At 48.1% G+C, this 24,655-nt stretch overlaps 8 protein-coding genes across 8 annotated transcripts; 6 read left to right on the top strand and 2 right to left on the bottom strand.

Moving 5' to 3' along the window:
* Positions 1 to 1,177: 1,177 nt before the first annotated feature.
* On the bottom strand, positions 1,178 to 2,162 carry FOXG_19725 (uncharacterized protein; the record flags this gene model as incomplete). The annotated part of the gene is made up of 3 exons (XM_018399990.1): positions 1,178 to 1,213; positions 1,642 to 2,089; positions 2,140 to 2,162. The coding sequence occupies 3 exons, from the start codon at positions 2,160 to 2,162 to the stop codon at positions 1,178 to 1,180; spliced, it is 507 nt and encodes a 168-aa protein (XP_018244629.1).
* A 475-nt stretch (positions 2,163 to 2,637) lies between these two features.
* On the top strand, positions 2,638 to 3,090 carry FOXG_19724 (uncharacterized protein; the record flags this gene model as incomplete). Its single annotated transcript, XM_018399989.1, has 3 exons — positions 2,638 to 2,728; positions 2,810 to 2,899; positions 2,981 to 3,090. The coding sequence occupies 3 exons, from the start codon at positions 2,638 to 2,640 to the stop codon at positions 3,088 to 3,090; spliced, it is 291 nt and encodes a 96-aa protein (XP_018244628.1).
* A 1,861-nt stretch (positions 3,091 to 4,951) lies between these two features.
* On the top strand, positions 4,952 to 5,443 carry FOXG_07266 (uncharacterized protein; the record flags this gene model as incomplete). Its single annotated transcript, XM_018385875.1, has 1 exon — positions 4,952 to 5,443. One exon carries the CDS (start codon positions 4,952 to 4,954, stop codon positions 5,441 to 5,443), a length of 492 nt encoding a protein of 163 aa, XP_018244627.1.
* A 622-nt stretch (positions 5,444 to 6,065) lies between these two features.
* On the bottom strand, positions 6,066 to 6,422 carry FOXG_19723 (uncharacterized protein; the record flags this gene model as incomplete). The annotated part of the gene is made up of 1 exon (XM_018399988.1): positions 6,066 to 6,422. The coding sequence occupies one exon, from the start codon at positions 6,420 to 6,422 to the stop codon at positions 6,066 to 6,068; it is 357 nt and encodes a 118-aa protein (XP_018244626.1).
* Positions 6,423 to 7,534: 1,112 nt separating this feature from the next.
* FOXG_19722 (uncharacterized protein) lies at positions 7,535 to 8,581 on the top strand (the record flags this gene model as incomplete). Its single annotated transcript, XM_018399987.1, has 1 exon — positions 7,535 to 8,581. The coding sequence occupies one exon, from the start codon at positions 7,535 to 7,537 to the stop codon at positions 8,579 to 8,581; it is 1,047 nt and encodes a 348-aa protein (XP_018244625.1).
* A 3,252-nt stretch (positions 8,582 to 11,833) lies between these two features.
* On the top strand, positions 11,834 to 14,449 carry FOXG_19721 (uncharacterized protein; the record flags this gene model as incomplete). Its single annotated transcript, XM_018399986.1, has 4 exons — positions 11,834 to 12,419; positions 12,764 to 13,216; positions 13,270 to 13,610; positions 13,670 to 14,449. The coding sequence occupies 4 exons, from the start codon at positions 11,834 to 11,836 to the stop codon at positions 14,447 to 14,449; spliced, it is 2,160 nt and encodes a 719-aa protein (XP_018244624.1).
* Positions 14,450 to 18,317: 3,868 nt separating this feature from the next.
* FOXG_19720 (uncharacterized protein) lies at positions 18,318 to 18,410 on the top strand (the record flags this gene model as incomplete). The annotated part of the gene is made up of 1 exon (XM_018399985.1): positions 18,318 to 18,410. The coding sequence occupies one exon, from the start codon at positions 18,318 to 18,320 to the stop codon at positions 18,408 to 18,410; it is 93 nt and encodes a 30-aa protein (XP_018244623.1).
* Positions 18,411 to 22,799: 4,389 nt separating this feature from the next.
* On the top strand, positions 22,800 to 24,377 carry FOXG_07264 (uncharacterized protein; the record flags this gene model as incomplete). The annotated part of the gene is made up of 1 exon (XM_018385874.1): positions 22,800 to 24,377. One exon carries the CDS (start codon positions 22,800 to 22,802, stop codon positions 24,375 to 24,377), a length of 1,578 nt encoding a protein of 525 aa, XP_018244622.1.
* Between the last annotated feature and the right edge of the window lie 278 nt (positions 24,378 to 24,655).

Raw genomic sequence — 24,655 nt, 5'->3', positions numbered from 1 at the left:
CGTCAAACCTGGCGGCTTGACGTTTTCCAATCTTGGTAGATAGTTTTGGGTGACGTTTGACGAACCTGGTGGTCCAGTGCTTGCCTAAAGGTTTGTTATCGCCTTGTTGTTTGAGGATGGCCTCGACACAGGCGCGGAGCTGGCTGTGCGAGGGAGCATAGCCCAGAGACTCTTGTCGCAGCACCCAACGAATAAGCGTCTCCTCCTGGCTCTGTTGAAAACAATGGTGGGCCTGGATCCGTTCATTCCTGCTCGCTTGACCGGAAAGTCCCGCAGTAAGGGTCGACCGAGGTACTCCACGTTTCTTGGCCGCCCCCATCCGTGACAGGCCTCTATCAGTAATATCGAGTATTGCCTCAGCTACTTCGTCTCTGGTATAAACATGGCGAACCAGTACGAGAGGAATTCTCATAAGGAAATTAGGTGAAAACTCGGCTTAAATGGATGGAGTCGCGTAGGATAGATGAGGCGAAATGCGAAAAGTTTCAAAGGGTCAGAGAACTAGGCCATGAGGTACGAGGCGGAGCGGGGAAAAGTCAAGCGGATATTGAAAATTCATGAAAACTGCTATACAATATATGTATGGTTTTGTGAATATATTCGTTCCTGGCTGAATGCGATGTACTTGAAAATTCAGAGTTTGTGTGGGAAGATTGAAATTTTGGTGGTCCGTTAGGTGGGGCACTGCTTATGTGAAGCTTATGGGGATGAGCAGCTATCCCCCCTACTTTGTTACCCCTTTCACTACTAATGTCCGCATATTACTATCCCTTGCGTCATCATACATCCGCTACTAGGAGCCAGTCAATTTGCTGACCTCCGTAGGCCGACACCTTTGTACCTGTCAAAGGTTTTAAGATAATCAGTAATCTGGCTCTCCTATGAGTAGAGGGAAGCTTATGAGCATAATCAAGGAATTCCCCATCTTCTATCACTTTCCCGTTGTGAGTAGCCTTCTACCACTATTCCTTACTTCATGAAACCTCAGCTACTAATGGCCGGACCCTTAGGCTCTGCTACCAACAGCTATTCAATATGCCTACGTCCTTATACTGTCATACTTGCGCCTAAGAGGCTTACAGGATGACCAGTAATGGGCTTACCCCCTTATCAGTGGCACAAAATACTCGTAGGGTGATCCGGTTTGCCGCTCTACAAGTAAAGTTGATTCAATGGTTTAAGCACCAAATTCATCCACGTTCACGACCTCGCCCTGGTCAGAAATGTCATAAGCACAATGTCTCAAACCACTCAGAACCTGTCCAGAGAAGTCAAGCTACTATAATTGTTGACTACTCTATAAGTCTTGACCAACCTTCAATCAACGCGCTTCAAAATCTCTGATATAAATCCCCAAGCATATTCACTCGTATCCATTACCAAACGTTGAAACAATTGGCTCCGCCACAGTTCAACCGCTTTGCAAGCTGTATACATATCCACCAAGCCTCTCATCTCGTCAGATTCAAGAGTATTTTCATAACAGAATCGCACTAATCGAATTATGTCGTCGATTGCTTCCTCGTGCACCGTGAATTTTACTAGGATTTGCTGCAGTTTGCGAAGGCACAGGACTTTTAATGCAGAAATATCATAACAATCAGCAAAGACATACAGGCGTGCATGGGAAAGAAAAATAACCGAGAAGTCATCCTCAGGGGCATTGGTTTCTGCTTCTTGGTCTGTGGCCGCGTCTGGATAAAGCTTCTTGAACTGAGCCCACAGGTCTTTATCATTCAAAGGCGTAAGATCTTCGGGACCAAACATTGACGGCTTCTTTTTCTTGATTCTTGTGATCTTTTGGGACGGAAAATTGCTTCCAGTGGGGGAGGGCTCTCCGATTGTCGTGTGATCCCGAGTCTGACGTGGTGCAGCCTGATAATCCCCAGTGTATGCATACTGGCTAAATCGAATGAACGTATCCGAGTCAACATCAGGCCATACTACACAACGATCGTTGGCTTCCTTCATGTCTCCATTGATGAGCTTTTCGAGAGACTTTGACTGACAGGCAACGATGCAGCTGTGCATGAAGAATTGTTTCTTCTCGCGGCCGACGATGAACTTGAAAAAGTCAGATTGGAGAATACTATCTCAATTATTAGAACCACTGAAGAATTAGGGCAATATCATCATTACTTCTCATAGGAGAGTGTGGCCATGATGATTGAATGAATGATCGGCGAGGTGGAGAGGACAGAGGAGAAACTGTAGTTTGTTATCATCCAATATTACTTTCAAGAGTCGGGGCAAGGTCCATCAGTATCCTTGTCAAAACCAGCATACTGGAAATACGTACATATGACGATTTGTAAACGTTATAGAGCCGACGCACTGTGTTGCTGCGCGTTACCGTAATTAACAATTGTTGGATACATGTGACATAAGCCCGGAGGCTGTGGCACCAATCTTAGGCCAGCACACTGTCAACGGGAGGTAATAGCGCAACCTAGGTCCAAACATCAGATCATGGCTGCATTTCTAAACGGATCTCAAGAGCTTCTTTTGCTCCATCTGCGAGCGTCAGATCATAGTTGTGATTTTATGTTTGAGGGACATGCCCCTTCAATTTTTCAGTTGGTTCAAACATAAGTTCAAGCCACTTCTTACGACGGTGAATGCAATCCACTTTTCGAAATGTCTGGATTTGGTGAGAAGCCTTTCGGGTTATCGCAACAGCGCCCGGCCGGCTTTGGCGCATTCGGGTCGAACATCTCCGACTCTAACCGTAAGACATCATCCTGCGAGCTTACTCTCCCTTTCGTAGAGCAGCAACACCTTTGTTGCTTCAGTAATTGACGGATCATAGGTCCCGGTGGCTGGACTCTTGGTTCCGGTGCGCCATCTTCTACTGGATCTTTTGATGCCACAATCAGATCGTCTTATGAAACTTCTGGCAGTAAGACCCTTTCAACGCTATCTGTCGTATGGTGCAAACTACGATAGAGAAACCTCCTGTTTCAGAATTTATAATACTAAGGCCCCATTATCAGATCCCGCCACTTCCTTCGGGACCCGGTCGACGAGCTCGGCGGCCGCATTCCCACCCGTGACAACTACTACCAGTACGCCAGGAATCTTTGCCACTAGCAGAGGCACTGCCACTAATACTTTTGGTTCGACTGGATTTGGGGTCAAGTCCTTTGGTTCAAGCGCCATGGAAACGGACTTCGGTACAAGTATGAGCCCAAAGACGACTCAGTTCGGTTCAAACGCTCCGACAGGATTTAGGGCCCCAACCATGTCCGCGTTTGGGGCTCCGAGCCAGCCCTTTGGGGGTTGGGCCTGGGGCAAGCCTGTGCCGGATACCTCGAAGCAACTGTTCTCTCCATTTGTGGAAAGTGAGCTGGGCAGCCGGCAGAAGTGTTCGTATCAAAATCTTTGCTTCCAAGGTCCATACCAAAACTCCTCCCAAGAAGAGCTGAGGCTTGCAGATTATGCCCTCGGTCACCGTTACGGTTCATCATTTGGGTTCGGTGGCCCAAGCTTTGGAACTGGTTATGGTACATCAATGCAGAGAAGTGCTTCTGGTCCACCTCAGGTTTTTGGAATGGGCTCCCAACAGGGGGCGTTTGGCACTGGTTTTGGAGCCAAACCAACTGGTGCAACTGGCTTTGGATCCGTTCCTACCACCACTTCGCCCTTTGGACAGGCTAAGGCCGGCGAAACCTTCGTCTGGGGTCAAAAGTCTCAGGGTCCAAATGTGTTTGGGACTCAACCCCACGGTTTTCAAAGGCTAACAAGCAGCCAAAGAGATTTCGGAGTTTCTGGAAGCCCGGGATTCGGTTTTGCTCGACCCTGTTATGCTAGTGCTCCAAAAGAGAGTTGCACTTCGTGGTCGGGTCCTTCCATTTTCCAGGCCCAGGGTCAACAACAAGCACAAGGATCGACGTCTTTTGCTGAAGCAAAAAAGCCAAGCAGTAGCCAGCCGCCTACGGGATCTACCTTTAGGACAGATTTGAGCACTGCTCCTAATCCATTTGCTTCTGCGGCTACCCAAGTATCCGCTCTTTCAGGGCCCTCAAGCACAAGTCAAAGACCTTGGGTTACTGAGAGGTACGCAACTACTCAGCCTGGGCAGCTGGCAACACAACTCCCTAGCACAGAGATGCCAGTTAGTCGAGTTCAAGTTCCTCAATCATTTGGTCAACAGACTCAGTATGGACAGACTAGCTCTCCTTATTACCAGGTTCCTAGAAGGCCTTCCAGTGACACAAGGCTCATTCAGCAACCCTTACAAGATGCTACTCGCGCAACCATTCAACCACAGTTGGTCGCGAAAATTGACGAAATTACTGCCTACGGACCACCTTGGTTATTCTTGACGACAGAGGAGAAACAGCAACAGCAGGACCAAGGCCCGCTGGCCGTGCGGCGGGCAAGCAAGGGTAAACTCAGAAGTCAATCCGTACCAGCTGGATTTTCTTTTAGAAGCCCTATATTCGCACCTCGTCATGTGCCCCAAGGCTCTCCTAAGTCCGGCTTTCGTCACGGGTTGTATCCCGCGTCATACCCAGTCAAAAAAAGACCTCTGAGCTCCGACTGGATGCGTCCCCCAGATCTAGGCGATGAACTGATCAGGAGCCCGTCTAGAGGCGGCTCTGACCAACGTCGCACCAGTGAAGACACAATATCAACCGGCGGCCATAGAAAGGGCTTGAGCACAGTCGAGAAATCCCTCTCACAGATCTCCAAGCAGTTAAAGACACTCGAAATTAACCAAGACCGAGGTCGAGATCTATTCGTGAGTTCTTCCAAGCGCAGGGGTCAAAAAGAGAGTATCGGCACAACGGCATCAACTGACCTTGTCGACCCCGGTAGGGAAGGAGGGGCAAAGATCAAAGCGCCAGGCACTACAACTGAGAGCAGCGAACAAGCTAGTAGTCCACCCAGTCCAGGTAACGCTCTGGTAATATCAGACCACGGAGTGGATGTGGAACAAAACAAAACGATGAAAGTACGGCAGCCAATTCCCGCCGGGGAGTACTGGATACTACCTTCAAAGGAAGATATTCTTGCTATGAACAAAGATCAGCGCAAAAGGGTGACAGACTTGATCATTGGCCGGGAGAACGTTGGTGTCATTCGCTTCAAACATCCAATTGACTTTACGGGCATTGATCTTGAGAGTTTGCTCGGTGGTCTTGTCATACTTGAAAGTCGATCAGCAACGGTCTACCCCGACTCCTTTGGACTCAAGCCCCCTCCTGGTGAGGGCTTTAATGTCCCTGCTTCAATTTCCTTGGAAAATTCGTGGCCTCGAAAGAAGACAAAAGGAAAAGGTCTGTCGGAGGAAGAGGCCAAGCGTCAAGTGGCGAACCATATTGAGCGCCTGAAAAGCGTTGAGGGAACGAGATTTGAGAGTTACAATGAGGAGGACGGAACCTGGACGTTTTCAGTCAATCATTTCTCGACCTACAATCAAATCATATACAATAATTAACTTACTGACTATTCATTTACGGTCACTTCATGTATTTAGGAATCTTTGGTTAACTGAGAATTGAAACCTTCCTGCCCTCATATTGTAGAGCTCTAATGATCACAGCTTCAGGAAGACCTCTGGAGGACCGTTAGAGGCTTGGATTTGGAACTGAGTGAGTGCAGACTTGCAATGTTTGAGAATTGACAGAGTAATCCGATAACCTCTTAGTTCCACGAGGCGAGTCTTTCGATTAGGCATTATCGTAATCACCTGTTCTTGCTGCCGGTTGGTTATCTGACAACACACAAATCGCATTTCAGTACGTAAATTCCCTAAAATACATGACCCAGCACCCAAATTATGAATCATCATACTATCGGAAGCCTCGGTGGCCACCTTAATACACTCTCATTTAGCCGCTGAATGGTCTCGTGCTTGTACAGCTTTGGTGTATTATCTCCTCCCACATCTTCAAAATGCTTAATAAAATAATGGGAAGTCTGAATGGTTGCGGTCACAAGAGCAGCGTTGCGCTTCATCTTCTTTGGCAACCCCTTATCGGTGGCACCCCAGCTTTCCCATATGTCCAAAGTCTTGTTGGCGGAACGTGTCCATGCCATGTTAAACCTTTTGAGATTTCTTATGGGACGTTTGGCCCGGTATTTACAAGTGGGCTTGCACGGTCGCTCGCGATGCTGGGAACGATCTGAGTTCCTGTGGCGATGTGATCTGGCTGGCTGAGATCAACAGCAGAGTTTGTCGGTATGGCTGGTAGCTTCTTCGAAGATCGGGTAGGTCTGGCTCCTGTAGGGTGAAAGGTCACATCTTGCTCAGGTCTTCTGCGTTCTGGATGGTGAAAAGGATATCGTGGCGGTCTCGGCTCGATCGAGATGGACTTGGGCGAATTGGTAGGCGACTCATTGTGAACATGGCAAGGTTTGACCTTCTTTGAATACGATGTAGATGAAGGCGTCCTAGAGCTTCTGGTGACTGCCATCGTGATTGAGAAACCTGATTGAGTTGACTTCTCCAACTGGCCTGGTCTGATTGTTGCGCCTGGTTCGTGGCGTTCTGTGATGCAACTCAGCAATTCCTCCTTATCGAGCGAGCTTCGAGCAACATCCGAGCGCGTAGTGGTGACAGGTTCAGACGCCGTAACTAAGTGCGAGAGTGTTTGAGGGGGCGAGCCGTAACTAAAAGCTCGAGAAGATATGAGAAATCTACATGTTGCCGCAAACCATCCCGACGCTTGTTCTAGGAGGCCTTGCGCGGCCACCTGAAAGTCCGGCGGCCGCTGTGCACCTTGAAGATGATTCCAGGGGAGGTTATCCTTGACGCGACAAAATTACGCCAAGTGGGCAATATTACTCGTTGACTCATGCCGCGGGGCGGGGCGAGCCAACTAAGCTTGTGAGTGTATCCAAGTGTGAACCAGAATGTGGTGATGTTATTGATTGTCGAATTGATTCTTTGATCAGTCTGTCAAAGAGGGGCACCTACGGTGTGAAAGAAAGCACGGGGTGGCCGGTATGTAGGCCCTACTCAAGTAATACACATCCCATGTTCATCGTTCAGGTCGACGAATATGGATTTGCCATGGGCCAATACCAATCAACTACTCAATTCCACCACAGCCTTTCCACTTGTTATTCACTTACTTCCAATCTGCTTTAGGTTTGTTTAAATCATTATGAGGAATATTTTTTAGTCTGGCTCACTAAGCTTTACTTTTGTTACGCACTTTCCCCGTCATCAGCAAGTTTATTAAAAAAGAACAAAAAGAAAAAAAAAAGAAATCAGACCACACCGAGCAAAGAACGTTGAAGCATTTGTTACTGATGACGCACCCATGTGTTAACTGTGACGATTTTCTACAAATTAAGCTTAACAGATCACCTTGAGACACACAGTCTAATCCTCAGCTTGAACAAGTGTTCGCCAATTAGCTCGCGTTGGTCAGCACGACACCACCATGTTATCTCCGGGCATCTGCGGAGAGAAGAGTGCCGTATAAGTTACCCTCCAAACCAAAATTCACCAAGATCATAGCCTTATGACCTCAGCAGTTCACGAACTTCACGAATCGATTTCTCACCAAACTCCGCAGAGATGGCGTCAACTATCGCCCTCCCACAAACTATGCGAGCTGCGCAATGGCGCTCAATCAAAGGTGGCATCGAAAAGAACCTCAAGATAGTCGCGGATGCAAAGCTTCCTAGATCCGCTCACTGCCTACCAAAAGGTCACACACTCGTCAAGGTAGCATACGCATCTCTCAACCATTTCGACTACAAAGTGGCCGAAATGCCTCTAGGCAGCATCTTGTTCACTAAGCCCGTCACGCCCGGGCTTGACTTTTCCGGCACGATTGTTTCCACCACGCTTGATAACTTCAGCCCCGGCCAACGCGTTCTCGGTAGAACTAAATTACCCACTGGAGGCACTTTGGCAGAATATGTCGTGGTGGGGGAAGCCGGAATCGCTGCTTTGCCTGACGGCGTATCCCTCAGAGAAGCAGCATGTGTCGGCATCTGTGGCACAACCGCGTTACAATGTCTCATGCCGTTCGTAAGACGAGGAGACAGGGTCCTCATAAACGGTGGTAGCGGAGGTGTTGGCGTCTTTGCAGTTCAAATAGCCAAAGCTCTGGGCTGTTCTCACGTCACAACCATCTGCTCAGCATCCAATGCCGACTTTTGCCGGGGCCTTGGATCTGACGAAACTATTTACTACATGTCCCAGGGTCCAGTGGAAGTTCTGAAGCAAAGTGAAGTCCAGTTCGACCTCATACTCGACACAGTCTTTACGAATGCGGACCTGTACTGGCAGTGTCGTCATTATCTCAAACCCCAAGGAAGATATGTTTGTGTGGGCTTACCACTACAATACCAGACCTTAAAGTCTCTTCTGAGTATTCATTTGTTACCCAGATGGATGGGTGGTGGGAAGCGTGTGTTCAAATACCACTCGGTAACAGCAAATCCAAAAGATTACGCACAGATCGCCGGTTGGATCCGAGATAGAAGGGTAAGGCCCATGGTCGAAGAAGAGTTTGACCTAGAGGATGCTGGCAGGGGTTATGCAAGCCTGAAAGAGGGGAGAACTAGAGGCAAACTGATAGTTTGCGTGGGTGGAGAACCCAGTAGCCACGTGTGACATCATTCGGTTGGACTAGAGTTGAGGTTACGGGAACGATGACGGCTTTTGATGCGGATACTTGGTTTTCTTAGGCATGGCTAGCTATGGAGGTTGTTCAAGAGACTTTCCCCGGAGCGTATGCTAACTACTGAAGCAAAAGGAGGCAAAGTGTGGGTCAAGGAACCGTCAAGAATGATAATCAATCTGTAGCAGGGTAGGCATGATCTTCACGGCCTCAGGAAACAAACTGCGTTAGTAGTCTAGCTGTATACCATGTAGTAGCTAAATTTGGGAAAAACGATCTTCTTTTTAAAATACCTTCTAGTCATCCTATTTATCACTTTCAAAAATCCTGAGGACTGCCTGGCGGAGATTCAGGCCCTTGGTGGATATCTGGTGTTGCGAACCCTGCATCAGACGTCATCATCGTCATGGGAGACGATCCGGATGGTTCGGGCGGGGGATATCATCACCCTCAGCGGAAGAGGGTCAGGACGACGAAGGTATTGGAGATGGAGCAGCAAAATGGCGATATGGAATGGCAGGAGGAAGGTGAGACCAGTGAGGGAGCTCTGGGACAGAATCGAGCTCGGAAGCAGGCTGTCCCCAAGTCAGCTGGTGGTATGGTCGAGGCAGTCCAGAGCTTGAAGCAACTACTAGAGCAGGACTTGAACAAGAAAATCGAAGCGATGAAGGCCGAGTTTCAGCTCGAGTTCACCAAGCTCAGTGATCGCATGGCCGAGGAAGTCGCTAGGGCCACGGCCCAGATGGCACAAGAATTATCGCAAGTCCTAGACCAGCTCACCCAGGTTTGCGGCGAGCTGGAGCAGACTCGACTACAGCTAGATATGCTGAACAAGACTGAAACACCACGGTCGTCGGTTCAATCGTATGCAGACGCAGCCAGGATGACATCCACCAGCATGTCCAGTCAATCTTCGTCTGCAGCCCGATCGGCAACTCCGGAACCGGTGTTCTGCACAGTCGACACATCCAGAGTTGCTGAAGGCCATCTTGGAGACGTTACACCAACAATGATTCGTAAGACCGTGGAGCAGGAGATGTGACAGTCGAGTGACCAATCTTACTGGCGATGCGTCGCAGTGACCAGAGATGGACGGAATGCCAACCGCCTTAGGATTCTAGGTAGGAACGAAGAAGAAATACAAAAGATCAAAGCCATCCTCGAAAACAGGAAAGCTCCAGGTGCAAGAGTCCTTCGGGATCAACTATATCCTATCAAAGTTGATAGCATGAATCGTATGGCCGTCTTTGACTAGGAGTTTAACATCCTCCCCGGAGCAATAGAAACCTTAAACCAGGAGAATGAAGTCCAGATTGCCATGGTAGCCTGGCTGAGCCGGAAGGTCAACCCCAAGTCATATGGACCCATGTAGTCTACTTAACTAAGAGTACCGATGCCAAGAGGCTACTGTAGGAACGCTACTTTTTCGTCGCAGGTGAATCGGCATAAACGAGTGTATTTGAGCAGACCACTGGACCGGAACAATGCTATAACTGCCAAGAGCTAGGTCACAAGGCATTCTCGTGCAGTAAGAATCGAGTGTGTGCAAGGTGCGCCGCCGAGGGCCACCATCACAGTGAGTGCCAGGCACAGATACCCAAGTGCTCTCTGCAGCGGTCCGCATGAGTCATTCAGTAGAAATTGCCTGAAACTTCACCACAAGCGGCATGAGTAAGTCGTTGCAGGTGATTCAACTGAATGTGAGAAAGCAGGATACGGTACATGAGAGCCTCATGAACGATAAACAACTACAAGAATACACAGTGATAGCGATCCAAGAGCCCCAAGCACACCAAAAGGACGGCAAGCTACTAACGGTCCCAATGGGCACTCCAGATGGGTTAGGATGGTCCCCACAGTTTGGAGAGAGGGCAGATGGCCTATCCGAAGCATGTTATGGGTAAACAAGGATGTGGAGGCGGAGCAGACACCGATTGAGACAGCAGATATGACGGCAGCCATCTTGCGACTCCCTGAGCGGCTGGTTCTGGTTGTTTCGGTTTACGTGTCAGGAGGAGACACCCAAGCTTTACAAGGCACTTGCAACGCTTTGCGCCAGGTCATCTCAGACGTAAGAGAACAAGCTGGTAGACTGGTGGACAGGGTAGTTGTCGGAGACTTCAACCGACACGACCAGCTATGGGGAGGAGACAACATATCCTTGACGAGGCAAGGCGAAGCGGATCAGATTATCAATCTTATAAATGAGTTTGACCTTATCAGCCTGCTCCCGAGAGGAACGAAGACGTAGAATGATGGAGATTTTGAGACAACAGTCGACCTGGTCCTCGCTTCCGCAGATCTAGCGTCTTTGACTATCAAGTGTATGATACACGGTACAGAGCACGGATCTGATCATCGTGCTATTCAGACGGAGTTGACGTCTCCGTCCCGGTGCCCCAAGCTCAAGAACGCACCATGGAAGGAAATCAACGTTCGAATTGCCGCAGCATTAGAGTCTACCCTGGAGGAAGGTACTGTATAGCAGAAGACTGGCAGGCTTATGACAGTGGCGCTAGAGGCGGTTCACGCTCTGACACCCAGAGCTAAGCCGTCACCCTATGCAAAACGCTGGTGGACCTCAGACCTCACGCAACTCCGGCACATATACACACACTGGAGAAATCGCGCTAGAACATTGAGGCGAGCAGGATGGGATTGTCAAGAGCTTGAGGAGACGGCCAGAGGAGCAGCAAAGCAATACCACGATGCCATCAGACAGCAGAAGAAGACGCACTGGAATGAGTTTCTAGCTGACAACGACAACGTCTGGAAGGCAGCAACGTACCTCAAATCTGGAGATGATACAGCATTTGTCAAAGTACCCCAACTTGCAAGGGCCGACGGCACATGCACAACCAACAACATCGAACAGGCTGATGAGATGCTGGCCACCTTTTTTACCCCATTGCCGGAGCACATCGAAGAGGAAGAGGAGCGACCTCAGCGCGAAGCCGCCATCGTCATGCCGGACATTACTCTGGAGGAGGTGGAACGACAGCTTTTCGCCGCAAAGTCGTGGGAAGCACCTGGCGAGGACGGACTACCCGTCGTAGTCTGGAAAGAGATCTGGCCCTCTGTTAAGCACCGAGTCTTCTCGCTGTTTCGTGCATCGCTAGAATAAGTAATATCCCGATGGAAGAACTAGAAACGATCAACCCTTTCACGTTGGCACCCTGGGTAGAACGGGTGCAAACTATAGTGGATGAAGGGGATAGTTCGGGGACAACGCAAGCAGACCTAGGATGGGCGGTACGTGCTGCAGTGAGCAGTTCGGCGCGGAATGGGGTAGTCGGAGTCGGCGGGTCATCGAGATCCCTGCCTTGGTGCGAGGAGGACCGAAGCTTGAGCGCTTTTCTTTCACGCTCGGCATGAGGACGGAGCAGAACCCATTTTCCGGACAACTAGCAGCGATGGCTTACACGTTGAAACACTTACCCGACCTTGAGTATCGAAGCGTGGCACTGTTGGCGAGCAACAAAGCCGCCGTGCTCATGGTCCGAAACCGTCGCCAGCAGTCGGGTCAAGAGTATGTTGGATGCATATATGATTCTATCAATGTATTGAGGCTTAAGGGAAACGTGGTAGCTGTCGTATGGATGCCCATCGGTGCTGAACACAGGCTCCTGAAAATGGCTAAGAATGAGGCGCGAAGTGCAAGCCAAGACGGTGCCGTCCCAGCTCGGAAGTTTCCCCGAATGCGATCGACGACCCTGAACATAACCCGATCGAGTCAGCGTACTAGGAAACAGCTACCAGATAACGTAGGGAGGTTTTCAAAGAAGGTCGATGCTGCACTCCCAGGCAAGTACCATGCAGTACCCACCTGCCGTACGTACCCACCTACCGTACACCAAAAAAGATTTTCCCCATACAAAATGCCCAATTTCACTTATAGAGTATGTTATCAAAATGAAAGATATTTTAATAAGAAAATGTCTATTACATTAAGAATTGCATAGAATTTAATATTTCCACTTTGCTTCCACAGCGACGCTTGCGGTGTGGTCGCACGGAACTAATATAAAATGTCTCAAAATGCCTCCCTTATCAACCAGCCTCCTCGAAGCTTCATCCAAACTTTTCTCTTCCCCATCTTTCCTTGGTCACCTCAAACATGCCTCAATCATCTTATACGGAGGACGATGTTATCCAGGCCATACTAGATGTCACAGAAAATGGCCTCTCCCAGAACCAGGCCGCCCAGAAGAACGGCGTGCCTCCGACCACTCTCTCTGACCGATTAAGAGGCCTACCGTCAAAATCCGAGGTCACCCAGCCTGCTCAGCTGCTATCCAAGTCGGAGGAGTCCAGATTGGTTACCTGGATACTTCGACAAGAGGCCTTGGGCTATGCACCTTCTCACAGCCAAGTTCGCGCCACCGTTGCTGCCCTCTTGAGACAGCAAGGACGGGAAAGGCCTATCGGTATACACTGGCTAGCTAGGTTCATTAAACGCCATGACGATATCAAGACGACGGTGGGGAAACGCCAGGAAGCTGCAAGGTTCAATTCCTTTACCCCAATGGCCGTCAATTGGTACTTTGATATCCGGGAGAGCGAATATGGCTGGATCAAACCGGAGAACACGGTTAATGTTGACGAGGGCGGTATCATGGCTGGATTTGGTGAGTATTGATCATTTTTGCTACCAAACTCATTAATCCACTGAAAAATATAGGCTTGGATTCCTTGGTCATTGGCAGTAGCGATCCTAGGAGGAAGGCCTTCCTCAAGGGCTCGCAGTCCCGCACTTGGACTACCTTTATCGAAGCCGTCACCGCAGATGGTCGCCTTCTAAAGCCGGGGATTATCTTCAAAGGTAAAGAGCTTCAGCAACAGTGGTTTATCGATGAGCTCCGGGGGATCGCCGACTGGTATTATATCACGTCCGATAATGGCTGGACGGACAACCATATCGCAGTCGAGTGGCTCAAGGAGGTCTATCTGCCTCAAACGCAACCGGCGGATGAGTCTGATGCAAGGCTCATCATATTAGATGGCCATGGAAGCCATGTATCTGTGAGTATCTACCTGTTCTAGATCGGAAATGCCACTGACGGCGCTGACTGAAAATCCAGGATGAGTGGATGGCTACGTGCTTTTTGAACAACGTATATTGCTGTTACCTGCCTGCACACTGCTCTCATGGGCTGCAGCCGCTGGATAATGGCGTCTTTAATGTATCCAAGGCTGCCTACCGAAAAGAACTGCAAAAACTCGCCAGCCTGACCGATTCTGCGCCGGTAGACAAGGTCAACTTCATCAAGGCCTATGCCAAGGCCAGGGAAGTGGGTATGACGAAGAAAAATATACTCTCAGGCTGGAGAGTGACTGGAAACTGGCCGATTTCACGGCGGAAAGCGCTCATACATCCTGAGATTCAACCGGACAAGAAGGAAGCGACGCCCGGGTCGGACGGCCACCGAGACGGGCAAGTCGACTCTGATAATACGCCAAAGACCAGCCGCCACATCCGAGATATGGGGAAGAACAAGAGCCCGTCAACAAGAAGGCGCTATTCTGTGATATCGAAAGGGTTTGAAGCCCAAGAGTCAAAGATCGCCTCTCTGAGCACCAGGATAGCCAGTCTGGAGGAGGAAGTTGGCCGGTTGAGCAGAGGCAAGAAGAGGAAGGCGATACCGAATCCCAATAAAAGATTCATGACATTGGCAGAAGCTCTGGTAACTGGTGAGACTATTTCCAAGGCAAACGAAGCAATTGAAGAGGCGGATGCTGTTGAGGATGTGATCGAGGTGGGAGGGATGGAAGAAGTTGAGAGTTCAAATTCGGAGGAGGAAGAATTAGGTGTGGTACGCACACGCGCAGGGCGTGAAGTCAAAATACCGCGAAAATATTAAAATCTACTTTATTCTAAAACGAAATTCGAAAATCATTTCACGGGTTTTATTTTTGGTGAATTTTCAACATATGGTTGAAAAATAGCATTCTGTATGGGGGAATTTTCTTTTTGCTGTACGGTAGGTGGGTACGTACGGCAGGTGGGTACTGCATGGTACACCCGACTGCTCTATGATGACTTATCAAGGAGAGAAACCAGCGTGCTATCACAGCTTAGGACAGACATGGCCAGACTGAACGGGTACCTCTTCCGGATCAGGCAGAGTAGCAGCGTCACAGCAATGCGTATGCGGGCAAGCGATAGAGACAGTAGAGCACTTTCTCTTTCGATGCACGAAATGGACAGCGCATAGGACTGAAATGTTGCAGTGCACGGAGACATTGAGAGGAAACCTCTCGTTCTACCTAGGAGGAAAATCACCATCAGATGACGCAAAGTGGACGCCAAACATGCAGGCAGTCCATGCAACTATACGCTTTGCAATGGCCACAGGCCGACTCGACACACAATACTGAAACCAGATTGCAAGAATCACACCTACTTACTCTTACTAACCTACTTACACTAAACACCAAACACCCCGTCTTATAAAAGCGGACGTTGCTTCAGCCGCCGTAGATAGGACGTTGAAAACTTGAAGAATAGCCTTCAAGCTAACGTATCTGACCACCACTCCGCCCACACCTCCACACCGCCCCACCTGCGATAGCTTCATTTCCGTTCTAACGCATTATGTAGATTAATTCTCAAATTATGAAAATAGCTTCAATTCAATTAAGATTTTGGGTATTGACTAAAAACCTCTTGTTCAACCGACTGCTTTTTTCTCCGCTTCGGCAGACGATTTTCCGCCGCGGCTTCGTCATTTAACTTCCAAGTGTTCATCTCGGACCGGTCCTTCGCTATAACAAGATTATCAGCATGAGGAAAAGCCTTGTTCGGGTCCCAATTGACCTTGCAACGGCCTAACGGCTTAATACTAGTTATTTGAGCTTTCTATATGGCGATTTTTTGCTCCTGGAAGACTATAGACGCACCTCTTTAGTCCAGTGACTTTCCTGCCTTCCGTAGGATCATTCTGACGTCCCTTCTAGCATTCCCTGATAACCAATCGACCCGTTAGAGTAGTCTTTCTATATCGCGGCTTGACGAGGGCGTATTAAAGATATCGCGATCGACTTTAACCGTGATTGGTGGTGTTGTGGGAGGCTGAAAAGTCGGTCTGCGATGCTCTTTGGGCTATAACCTCTTTATAGCTTGATCAATATCGACTGGGTATATCCCTGATGCTTGAAACGCCTGTCGGATGTTCTCTGGTCTGAAGGCTTTCTTAGAAGCTATTTTATATGCCTATACGAAGATGTGTTTCTGTCTATTTGATGTCGCTTCGTAGGTCTCCATTCCAGCTGTCTCTTCTCGATAGTATCTTTTTAACGGGGAAAAAAGACCAAGGTCCAGCGGTTGAGTGATATGTGACGAGTGCGACGGCAGCTAATTAAGCCATACCTTGTTTATCATTGCCTTCTTTATGAAGACGGGACTTATATGAGTCTTATGTTGATTGGGGACTAATAGTCGCCAGGAAGATGGGTCTTTGGATGAGTCTTGGGCAGATAAATGTCGTAGAACTACCGTAGTAATATTTCTGTATTAGACCAGCCTTTCTTGCTGCAAGTGAACTTCCAATCCGGTATATCCCTTGGAAAATACTATCCCTATAGCGATAATCCTATAAATATTACCGTTGGGGTCAGTCGGCGACCATCAGCAGATATTGTCTCTAATATCGAGATCCAAGCGGAAGCGTCTGACTGTATCTTCTCTGACGAGCTCGTCAGGACCGTTCCAGCTACTATGCCGGCTATAGTTTCCCCTTCTTGGACTCCAGTCTCGTCGAGGTTGTGCATACGGGCTGTACCAATTGATAAGTCAATAACAAGACGCCTGAGTCCCTCATAATACTCCCTCGGTCCCTCTTCTGTAACAGACTTCTTCCTTGCGACCGAAATAAGTCGTGATGGCTTCAACATAACGCTGTTATGCCGTTTGAAGAATCGGTTTACCCAATTTTTCCCTAGATGACTTCCACAGCCGTTCAATTCAGCAAGATGCTGGGCATATTCATGGATCTTCTTCTTTAATAACGGCTGGGAATACTTTTCTCGTATTAATATAAGGTCGATGAGTTCCTGTTCCTGTTGCGGCGTCAGCGAGAGGTATTTTTGGTGTTGTAAACGCGTCGGTTGCGCGCCACCGATCCGATCCCTTAAAGTCGACCTCGGCACGGTCTCCCACTTAGCTGCACCGCGAACGCCCCTTGTAGAGGCCTCAGAAATTGCTCTGGAAATTCTCAATTCACGATCCATGATAAATGAAGCTATTCTGATAATTTGGCTTTTTTTGATGAATAATTGGCAAAATAAAGTGCACGCATCATCAATAGCTGTTGTGGTGTTGAGACTATCACCAAATGGGCGGTGTGGGGGGGTGGGCGGAGTGGTGGTAAGATACGTTAATAGTAACAGCATAGGAGAAGCTACTATATATGTGCTAGGCTTCAGAAAGGCCGCTAATATTTTAACACTTACGTATTTATCAATTTAATTCTTGTTGCTTTTTCGTCAGGCCTATAATAGGTGGCACGCGTGCTACTGGCCGACAGCATGATGATTTCTGATGATAACCAATGAGATTTGCGCGACAGCTTTGTCAGTCAAGGTTGGAAAATGAGCATCTGGGAATCCTGACTTCACAACCGGAGAGTAACACACACTATCCTATGGATCATTACTGCATAATGACGTAGTGAAGCTGCCATTGCATCACTATTTGACACCGCATCGTCACGTTAGCATGATTTCCATGATTTATCATCAGCTGCTCGATGCCTTCTGCTCTGGTGTGGAGATTTGATGTGGAAGTTATCTGCGCCGTCTATTTGAAGCGACCAGGACCATTCAATTTGCCCTATCAAAGACTCACCTATATCAGTGATCAACCACTCTCCGGCAATCACACAGGCACACCTCCAGAGAAGTTGGCAGCTTCTAAAATAAGTCCACAAGTTCTGATCGTCGGCGACCACGGAAGATTGCTCAGATCCTTGCGCAGAAACTACTCAAGAAGTCGTGGACCGTCACTACCTCATTCGGAGACAGGACCAGGTCTCCCAGAGCAACAGCCTGGCCAATGCTAACCAGGGAAATTTGAACTTGCTGGTCCGTAATTGGGAACGTGTCGACGATACTTCCCAAACAAGATTGATCCTCGATGAAGTCAAACCACATACCGTTGTTTGGTGAGCTGGGGCTGATGGGGAGGCAAGGTCTAACCGAGTAAGAAATGTACCAACTTAATCGAAACTGACGACTAATAGATTTCGCCAGACGTTTGCCATCGATGGTGATGTTGCTATTAACTTTATTGATGCTACAGTCCAACGCCGCTTGTTAAAAAATTACTTCTTCGTATATTAACTGTCGTCGAGAATGACCTAGTTGGTGGGATGAGGACGCCTGAGTATACGCGCAAGAGATAAAGAGAAGCGGTCTCTTGAGCTACTGTCAAGCGTAATTAGCAGCAGATGAAATACTTCTCCAGGAAGCATCTAGCCGAGCTGACTTCTCGGGGATAAGCCTTCACCTAGGCATACTGTCAGACGAACCCGCAGGGTTGATCGAGCTTGGAAAAAATAAAACGTCGAGGGCCAATGTTAGCCAGGCATCTGTAGTTCAAGTTATTGTGTTGCTGTTTGAGCATGGAACGGTGCAGACAGCCTGGCTGGATATGCTTGATGGCGCTGAAGATATTGAAACTGCTGTTGAACGTATAGCCAATGACGGAGAGAACGCGTCTGAGGAAGGAAAATGGTCGCAGACCTAGATGGCTGCAACTTGATTCTTGGGTATATGGATGGCACTCCGAGTTTGACACCTTACCAATACTTGGGTAGGGCCTAGAGATCGCCCCCCCGTGCTTTCGTTACTACCTTCGGTATCCGTGCCTCAAGCACGGGGGGTGCACTGACAGGGAAAAGGGGCTGCTGACAGGGAAAAAATTTAGGTACCTCAATTTGGCTGCAAAACCCGCCAAATTTTTGTAGCTTCTTTATATGCATGTCCCCGTTTCCTACACCTATGATGCCTACAATTATTTATCTACCGCAACACCACCACAGCCTCTATTAATATCACCACCTCAACAACAAATATTAAATCAATTACAACTATCGCAATAGTACTTCAATTAATAAAAAAAATATGACATCTGAAAGCCCAGAGCTTGCTCCATCAGCACAACAAATATATATCAATCCTGAGACTGGTTTACCACGAATTTCCCGCTTCACGGACTATAATATTGAAGAACGCACTATCGCAGCAAAGGCATTATATCTAGAGGGCGTTTATCCCTCTATGAGAGCCGCTGCACAAGCATGGAAAGTCAACTATAAGAGACTTCGCAGTAGGATCAACGGCCATCATCCTGTGAGAGATAACGGCGGCAACAGGACGTTATTCAGCAAGGAAGAAGAGAAAGCTATACTCGCTTGGTGTTGGAGGAGAGTAACACAGGGGCATCACATACAACAACGCACACTTCGTCAGTATGCGAATTCCCTGCTTAAGGCTACACATCGTGAGCCTCATGCCTCAAGGTTCTGGGCTCGCCGCTTCCTCAGGCGGTATCGTGAAGTCTTTCATAGGAGAAAGAGCCGTACTCTCGCTGCAAATCGCAAAGCTATGGCAGACCGAGCCAATGTCGAAGAGTGGTTTGCAAAATGGACAGAATTTGTCAAGGGAAACGACATCAACTTCGATAATGTCTGGAATTTCGACGAGACCGGCTTTATAATAGGATATCTAATGAACGGTATTATGATATGGACTTTCCTCGATATCGACTCCCCTCTGTTAACAGATGCACATACGACTATTAGTATGACTATCGTGGAGTCAATATCTGCAACAGGAGGAATCATAGCCCCGTTTGTCATCATGCCCGGCGTACAGATTCCCTCCCGTTGGGTGGATAATGACCTAGACGAGCAGGCTACGATAGTCACAACACCAAAAGGCTATATCGACGATATCACGGCACAGGACTTCTTTGACCACTTTGAGAGACTTACCCGGCCTCAAAATACATCAGATCTTCGAGTTATTCTTTATGATGGATGTGAAAGTCATTTCACCAAAGAGCTTTATCAGAAAGCTCTAGATGCAAATATTATCTTATATCCCTTCCCTCCTCATCTGACACATATACTTCAGCCATTAGATGTTGGATTATTCAGTACATATAAGCATTGGCATCAGGAAGCCTTACTTAGGGAAATCGCTGACGGTGCTACGGACTTCAATAAAGCTGACTTTATGTTTCATTTACAGGAGATTCGCCGCAAAGCTACTAAGAAAAGTACTATCATCTCATCGTGGGCAAAATCCGGCATCTATCCTGTTGATCCCTCCGTTGTTATCAACAAAATGGTCAACCCTCTTTCATCCCTATCTTTGGAGGTTGCTGAACGTGATCTTCCCGGCTATATCACACCTGGGTTATCTTCCAACCACAGCAGTGACTTTCGCGATGATTCAAATGAAGAAGAAGCTGGCGAATCATCACGAGATATACATCAAAATACTCATCGCAACGAGGGGATTCCAATGATGCCCTCCACGCCTCCAACGGTTATCTGGAACAATATCAATACACCTCAGCTTAATCTACGGCAAATCAAGCAATACGAAGATTATGTGGCCCTTCGTATTGAATGTTCAATATCCTCAGGCGTGCCTCTGACCCCAAGTGTGTTACATGTTAACGAAAAAGTGCGAAAAGCACACACAACCCTTGCCTTGAACGGTATCACAGCTACTCAGGAGATGCGCCGTTTGAAGGAGAAGAGCCTACGGCGTTCAGAACGGGACGAAGGAACTATTATCATAGCAAATTACGGGCCAATTACAGTTTATGATGCCAGACTCCGTGTCGCAAAGGATCAACATAATAGACGGGCAAATCAGGATGCAGAGCTTCGTCGTTATTATGCCAAGGAGGTCAGAGACGAGGCTGTATACCTACGGCGGTGGCTTTTCTCTGTAAGGAAGCTACTACGGTCATCTTTGAAGGAATATCATCCTATTGAACAACATAGGAGTCAACCTTCATACTCACAGGAAGTGAGGCCATTCACAGTCAGTGAATTCTTCATCAAAACTCAATCCGAGCTTTGTATCAAGTCTACAGAGCTTCTAGCTACAAGATATTGTGCTCACCGTGAGATGCACGGAAAGATGAAAGAATCCAAGCTATTGGCCAAGCAAGCAAGAGATGCACAGCAAGAACATATACCTAAGATCTTCCCTTTTTACTGGAATCCTCCATTCCTTCTTCCTTTTGACTATAATATTAATATAGTCAAAGATGCAGTCGATTTGATAGCTTCACCTTCGAGAAAACAGCGTGGAAAGCAGAAAGCGTTGTCTGTTGATGATGATGAATTGGAGATCGATGAAAGTGAAGATGATGAAGAGATTGAAGAAGAAGAAGAAGCAGAAGAAGAAGAAGAAGATGATGATGATATATCAGTTAAAGATACTATTGAAGTTAGGTAGGATGTCTTAGTTGTTGCGAAAAAGAATGAATAACATACCTGATTTTGATGATATATTATGGTGTTGTGGTTGTGATGCATTTGTCCCGTAGATGCAGATGGAGGGGTTAGTCCGGTCTGAATTATGTTACTAACCGAGGGAAAGTCGGTACCTTCATTTGGCGGCTTTTGCAGCCAAATTGAGGTACCCTAATTTTCCCTGTCAGCAGACCCTTTTCCCAGTCAATGAACCCCCCGTGCTTGGGCACGGAGCTTGCGGAGTGATACCACAAGCTAAGGTGGGCCGGTCTCTAGGCCCTACCCAAGTACTGCAGTAGCGAGAAAGCGGGGATCAAATCCACTTGTCAATATGTCGCTGTTGCTGAATGTCTCATTACGACACTATGATGGTGTCGCTAAAAATGGCTTAGTCCTTGATGAGCTTCCTGGGGATTAGCGTCCTCCCTTATGCCTGTAAGCTTACCATTTGCCATACCTAGGTTCTCTATCTATATGAAGGAGGGTGGGGCTCTATTAGGAAGAAGTTGCTCCAGGCCAACGTATCCTATATATCTAGCTATCACATGGTTTGAATGTATTATCTGGTGAGTTTAGCATCTGCCTAACGCAACCAGTCGGCTTCTACTGTGTCCATAAAGGCATTCAATGCGGAGTAAACAATCCCTGTAACGGCGCTGATGCGGTTCTGCGTCACTTCGTATGGAAGTATTTATCACGCCTAAACGCAAAGTCAAAAGCGCCATATCACTCGCTCGAGAGAAGCCTCATCATTAGTGCATTTTATCTCCACTGCTTCCAACATTACGCGCCCCGTTGCAATTGACACTCTAATAGTTCTGTAAGGGATCTCACGCTTTGCTTCGGCTATCCCGTCTAAGCTTGACCGCTAGAAGCCAATTTACTCAGAGCGCCCTTTACCATCTCTTAACTGACCAACTTACTAACGTCCCTGCAGCGTTCTGAAGTGTAAAAGCACGTCACAGATCTGGCGCTTCAAGGCCTTATTGGGTCAGAACAAATGCTCACTTTGAAACTGAGCCAGTTAATTCAACTTCTGTCTGATGTTGTAGTCTACTGATGATACTCTGCATTAAGCTTCGCAAATGCGGATCCGAACGAATTTGTGGGGAGCACATATCCGCTGCTATCCGCCAGGTCTGCTACGAAGCTTTTTAGACTACCAAGGTTAGGTCCACATGCTGCGCGCAACATCTAAAGTTAATTATGCCACTCCTAGCATTGGGCTGAATATCAAGCCTTCATCCAGCATCAACTCTGCGTCAACACCGATGGGATGGTTTCATCATGTGGAAGCACACGTCGTAACGATGACATTGTTCTCAAGGTAACATACTTGGGCTCTGACTTCACCACAAGCAAAGTTTACCTTGTTGACCGGAAATGTATGCTACGATTTGAAAGAAGTTTCCCCGCAAATGGTATCTGCAGTCGATGATGCGAGAGCGTTACGGAACTTGACGACGGCGGTAGAAGTGTGTAGGTTTAGGTTAATGTTGACGCAGTCGCGAATCATCCCCAGAAATACGAGAACGGCCAAAAAACCCAAGCAATATTGCAAGTCGCATGGGGATGAAAGGTATAAAACCCTTTGCAATGACACTTCTTGACATCTTGTTCACGACAGACAGTAACGTGTTCTTTGCCTGGCCACTTGCTAAATTTCTTCAATACTCTTAATTATCTTATATTACTCTGTCTATCGTCAAACAACATGGGTGACATCCGATCTTTTGTCCCGGACTCCGCATCCCAGAACTCCAATGTTCTTTCTATCGACCCATACGCCTTAGTCGAAGCCCTTCTTGGCCAGAAGGTTAACAAGCCAGCATCTGTTGGCTCCGACAGCCTTCAGTCGGGCTACGATGACCTTGATATGAAGATTGAGGCTGGACTCCTCAGGGAGGGGGACATACGCCCCGATTCGCCGCCTAAGGATGTCAGCGTCGGTGCTGCTAACCCGTACTCACTCGTGGAAGCCCTCCTCGGCCGAAATATTGACAAGTTTTCGATAAACTCGGCAAAGATCATATCCAACGTCCTGCAGACGGATTACGATGAACTCTTCGACATGAAGCATTGCTCAGTGCTATTCGCCGGGCTAAAACTCAACGAGAAGGAGAGGAAGGCAGAGAAGTTGTCTGAGAAAGACATGAAAATCTTAAATGAGCGGGACCTCATGACTCCTGACCTATCAGGGGTTCAGCAGTTAGACGACCTTGAGAAGATCGGGCTGAAGGATCTGGGTAAGACGCGGGTTAAGGTGGCTCGCATGCAGAATGGCAAGATGCACTTGATGCTCCACGCTGACTCCTTAGGGAAGACGGTTTCCAACCGTGAGGTGACAATGTCCATTAACGAGCTAGTCAGTCCATTCAGGATGCAAAAGGGTCACTGGATACCACCTAATAGCTCGTGGCGCGATATGTACGACTATTTCTTCCAGAGCGTCAACAAGCGTCTCATTGGCGATCTTACCATGTTTGAGATTGGCGAGAAAAGAGAGACCATGCGCTACTTTGATGATCCCACGCAGGGTTGTGCCAGTAACAGCTGGCTGATTGCTGCCTTGTTTTCGGTCTTCTGGTCCGATCCTATTATCATTAACCGCGCTACTCGAGTCCACTACGACAAGAATGAGAAGAAACGCCTCGCCATCAAGTTTCACGACAAGGGCGGCGACAATAACAGCAAAACTGAGACTGTTGAGGTCAATTACGAAATCCCCATCAACAACTCGAACAATGGGCCCCTGTACTGCCGCTCCAGCGACGGAGCTGACATTTGGCCATCGTTGTATGAGAAGGCATTCGCCAAATGGATCACTGGTAGCTCATCAGAGCAGCCCGACATCACCCAGACACATTGCGGCGACCCTGTGAAGGCCATGGCACAGATCAATGACCGGGAACCCCACTACTACAGGACCGAAAACCATTCAGCCAACGACATGTTGGGGTTGGTCCGCTCCAATTGCGTCAACTTCAAGACCATTAACCCTATGACTGCCTGGACCTACGCCACTGGCCATATGTACAGAGGCAGTAACGTCGTTGCTAACCATGCCTATTCTATCCTCGGCTACACTATCCTTGGTGACAAGCAATACCTTGTTCTCCGCAACCCATGGGGTGTTAGCGAGCCGATCGGATTGAACAGCTACCCAGGGCTTCTTGAGCGCCTCGAGCCCAACTTGTGGCACCCAGCTTCCCTTCTTGACCACGGAGGCCTGTTCGCTATGGAGACAGAGGCTTTTAAACATTGCTTCGCCTACGTGGGTGTTGCGAAATAAGTCGCAGAAGAGCAAATACCGCACATTTCAGATTGAATGACTGTACCGACTTTTTCTCATTTTAATCGCTATCCCTGTGGTATCACGTTGTCACTCCTCAGCCGGTACTCATTCCCGGAGACAGCCGTTGCAGAGTGGGGGAGAGAGATACGAGATAACGGCAAGCAAAGTGAATCAGAACCGGAATTTGCAGTCGAGAACAATGAACATGTCTTTAATTACCAACGCGAGGAGTACTGTAACGGGGCAGATTTGAGGCAAGGGAAAAAGGGAAGGAG

Source organism: Fusarium oxysporum, chromosome 6, assembly GCF_000149955.1.
Source record: "Fusarium oxysporum f. sp. lycopersici 4287 chromosome 6, whole genome shotgun sequence".
Classification (NCBI taxonomy): domain Eukaryota; kingdom Fungi; phylum Ascomycota; class Sordariomycetes; order Hypocreales; family Nectriaceae; genus Fusarium; species Fusarium oxysporum.
The sequence above is the reverse complement of the archived record's forward strand: the minus strand, read 5'-3'. Positions and strand labels throughout refer to the sequence as shown.